The sequence below is a fragment of the Theobroma umbraticum genome, unplaced genomic scaffold, assembly GCF_002168275.2.
Source record: "Theobroma umbraticum cultivar Fairchild unplaced genomic scaffold, ASM216827v3 scaffold_95.0, whole genome shotgun sequence".
Taxonomy (NCBI): Eukaryota; Viridiplantae; Streptophyta; class Magnoliopsida; order Malvales; family Malvaceae; genus Theobroma; species Theobroma umbraticum.
In genome coordinates this window covers 6,722,635-6,725,918 of record NW_018397257.1, presented here as the reverse complement: position 1 = coordinate 6,725,918, position 3,284 = coordinate 6,722,635, and the positions used below count along the sequence as shown (strand labels likewise).

At 36.4% G+C, this 3,284-nt stretch overlaps 1 protein-coding gene across 1 annotated transcript; it reads left to right on the top strand.

The window, feature by feature from the left end:
• LOC110412858 (E3 ubiquitin-protein ligase RSL1-like) lies at positions 1 to 1,974 on the top strand. The gene is made up of 2 exons (XM_021423501.2): positions 1 to 834; positions 1,517 to 1,974. Exons 1-2 carry the CDS (start codon positions 32 to 34, stop codon positions 1,701 to 1,703), a joined length of 990 nt encoding a protein of 329 aa, XP_021279176.1. The 5' UTR covers positions 1 to 31; the 3' UTR covers positions 1,704 to 1,974.
• The last annotated feature ends 1,310 nt before the right edge of the window (positions 1,975 to 3,284 follow it).

The window sequence follows — 3,284 nt, the reverse complement described above, 5'->3', positions numbered from 1 at the left end:
CCTTTTATTTTCAAAATAAAGAGCAAAGAAAATGCTGTTCATGATGTATTTGGCAATGCAGGTTATTAGGAGATGGCCGCCAAAGCAAAGAAAAATTTCAATGTTAGTTGATCAAGTATTACTTCTTCAAAGCAAATTTGCTTATTGCAGCCACACACATGTAGCACGTAATGATATTAAATATGCCTTTAAACTTGCAAGGGAAGCAGTAGATTCTCAGGTTACGAGGCCTGTAGATCAAAACCATGGCAAGACTGTGAAAGAGACTTGTGTTATCTGCTTAGAAGATACTGATTTTGGGTGCATGTTTTCAGTCGATGGGTGCATGCACCGATACTGCTTTTCTTGTATGAAACAGCATGTGGAGGTGAAGTTGCTTCATGGAATGGTGCCCAAATGCCCTCATGAGGACTGTAAGACTGAGCTTAATATTGACAGCTGTAAAAAGTTCTTGACCCCTAAAATGATTGAGACATGGAAACAACGCTTGAAGGAGGCTTCAATTCCCGTTGGAGATAAAGTTTATTGCCCATATCCTAGGTGCTCGGCCTTAATGTCAAGAAGTGAGGTTTCAGAATATACTAAAAGTGTACTTGTTGGAGCTGAGAGATCTGGAGCCAGTAAATGCCTGAAATGTCATGGCCTTTTCTGTATCAACTGCAAGGTTCCTTGGCATAGTAACATGACATGTCTTGATTACAAAAGAAAGAATCCTAATCCCCCAGCAGAGGATCTTAAGCTGAAGTCACTTGCAACAATGAATTTGTGGCGCCAGTGTGTGAAGTGCAACCACATGATAGAACTTTCTGAGGGTTGCTACCACATGACTTGCAGGTCTTTTTATTCTGGTTATGGTTTAATTGTTTTATTTTTGTTGTTGTTTTTGATATTTTTGCCCCACAAGGTCAAGTTATTTAAAAATACGAACGCAAGGTGAAAGAAAAAGGGGAGGGGAGGGGGGAGGAATGAGAAGGTGCTTGGGAGGATATTGATTGAAAATAAGGGCTGGGTGCTTGAGGTGGAAGATTAAGCACCATTGCCTTGGATATAACCTAAATATTATAAATTTTAGGGTTGGGTGTCAAGGAATATTCACGTTTTTAGAATCATTATTATAAATGAGGAATTTCAATTTGAGAGCATGCTGAGATTGAAGCCTGTAAAATTCTTTGCATCCTTTGTTGCAATGAAGAGAAAAAAATGGTGGATCTAGGTTGGGACTTGAGAGGAAGTACATAGTTTGGTAGTTTAATTGTTTGTTTCTCCATCTGTGAGGATGAATAGAACAAATCATTGTTTCGTCATGGGAGCAGAAACCAAATTATCTTACTCAACTATGTTATGGAACATTTCTTCAAGTATTCTCGTATACCAGGCTCTCATAAGTTTCATATCATATGTCTGTTTGTGTTTGAAGTCGACAGCTATGACCATATCATATTCAGTGACTTAATTCTTTTGTTTTTATTGTGTTGTGCTAATAAATATTGCATCTCATGGTTGCTATGTTTTGCAGATGTGGGTATGAGTTTTGCTATAATTGTGGGGCTGCATGGAAGGACAAAAAGGCAACTTGCTCTTGTCCACTCTGGGAGGAGGATCGCATTTGGCATGAAAATAGGGACTCTGATGAAGAGGAGGAAGAGGAAGAGGAGGAGGATGACTGGTTCGAGGAAGAGGAGGATGACTGGTTCCATTTCTGACGACTCTCAACTTCTTGTTGACTCTACTCTCACTCTTCTATCCTATCTGTCTGGCTAATTGCAAGGTTGGTGAATATTGGACAATATATGTGTATAACTTGTAAGTTTGGCATACATTGTATTAGCCAAGTTCTTAAACCAGTTGGAAGATATTCTGCCAACATCTCTTTTCCAGTAAAGAAGCCAAGATAAGGAAACTCACTGAGAAAAACCAGCTTGGTAGAGTTCAGTTGTTATAATCATTGAGGGATGAAGTAATATGTTCATTCAAGTATCATTGCATCACCAAATGATTCTTCCAAGAAAATAAATAGAAAAGGAAATCAGATAGATTTTGATAGAGAGGATCCCCAAAGATATGGAGAAAAGAATAAAAATTAAAATTAAAATTAAAAGATCAGGTGATATATTTTGAAAAGAAAAATCAAATTGATGGTTGAGTATGTAATTCTAATATTTTTTTTTTGTGAATTGAATAGTAAAATATGACTGCTTAATCAATTATTACCTATTTTTGTATTTTAAAGAATAGGAATTTTATTAGAATTATATTTAGTACCATAAATGATACATATAAAAGAGAGTAAAAATCATTTATGGTCTAATTTTTAATATGTGAAAAACAATCATGTGATATTGATTTTTTAAAATTAATATATGCATAATTTACTGTAATTTAATTTATCTTGAGGTTGTTCGAAATTTTCTGCCCATTATCTGTTATTGTTTTAAATATCGTCTTTAATTTATATAATATCTGATTTTGACTTTATATAAAGTTTAAAAAATTGTATAAATTTTTTTTCTATTAGCTTGAAAAAGAAGAAATGAATAATTATAATTTACTGAAAGATAATAAAAAGAGTGAAAATTAATTTTTTTCACATAAAATATTAATTTAAAATAATTAAAATATACAAATAAAACAATATTATCAAGTTACATTTCACATCATTTTGCCTTGATTGAACATATACCCCTTCTCCCATAAGCTGCGTGCGCTCTAAGTCGTCTCTCTCTTCGCCACTTCGACTCTTTCTAGACCCAGAAAATTCATTCCGAGTCAATCCCAACAGGCCAATGGAAAACCTCAACCGAGGCAGAGGCAAAGCCAAAGCCATCCAAACTAACGACGATGAGGACGACAACAGAGGAGAGTTCAAGACAGTCCTCACTCTCCAACGTCAACAACTAATGGAAGCCAAAAGCGTAGACTCTGACCTCGACTTTGCTTACCAACTCCAAATGCAAGAAGCCGTTACCGCTTCTCTTTCCCTTCATCACTCTTCCATTTCCCAAGACGTCACCCTCTTGCCTCCTCCCGAAATGGGTTTCGACTACTTAACTCTCATGCTCGAAGACATAGACAGGTTCGAGATGGAACGTAAAGACAGGGAACAAACCGAGGAAGGGATGAGAAAACTTAGGAACGATCTGAACCGTTCGATTCACGATCAAAACTTTGCTAGCTATATCATGAATGTCCCCGAAGAAGAATGGAAGGAGTACGGAGACAATTACGACAGACCCTTCGATGGTGATGTTGCAACCGGTGTCATTTCAACTGAGGGTTTTAGAGTT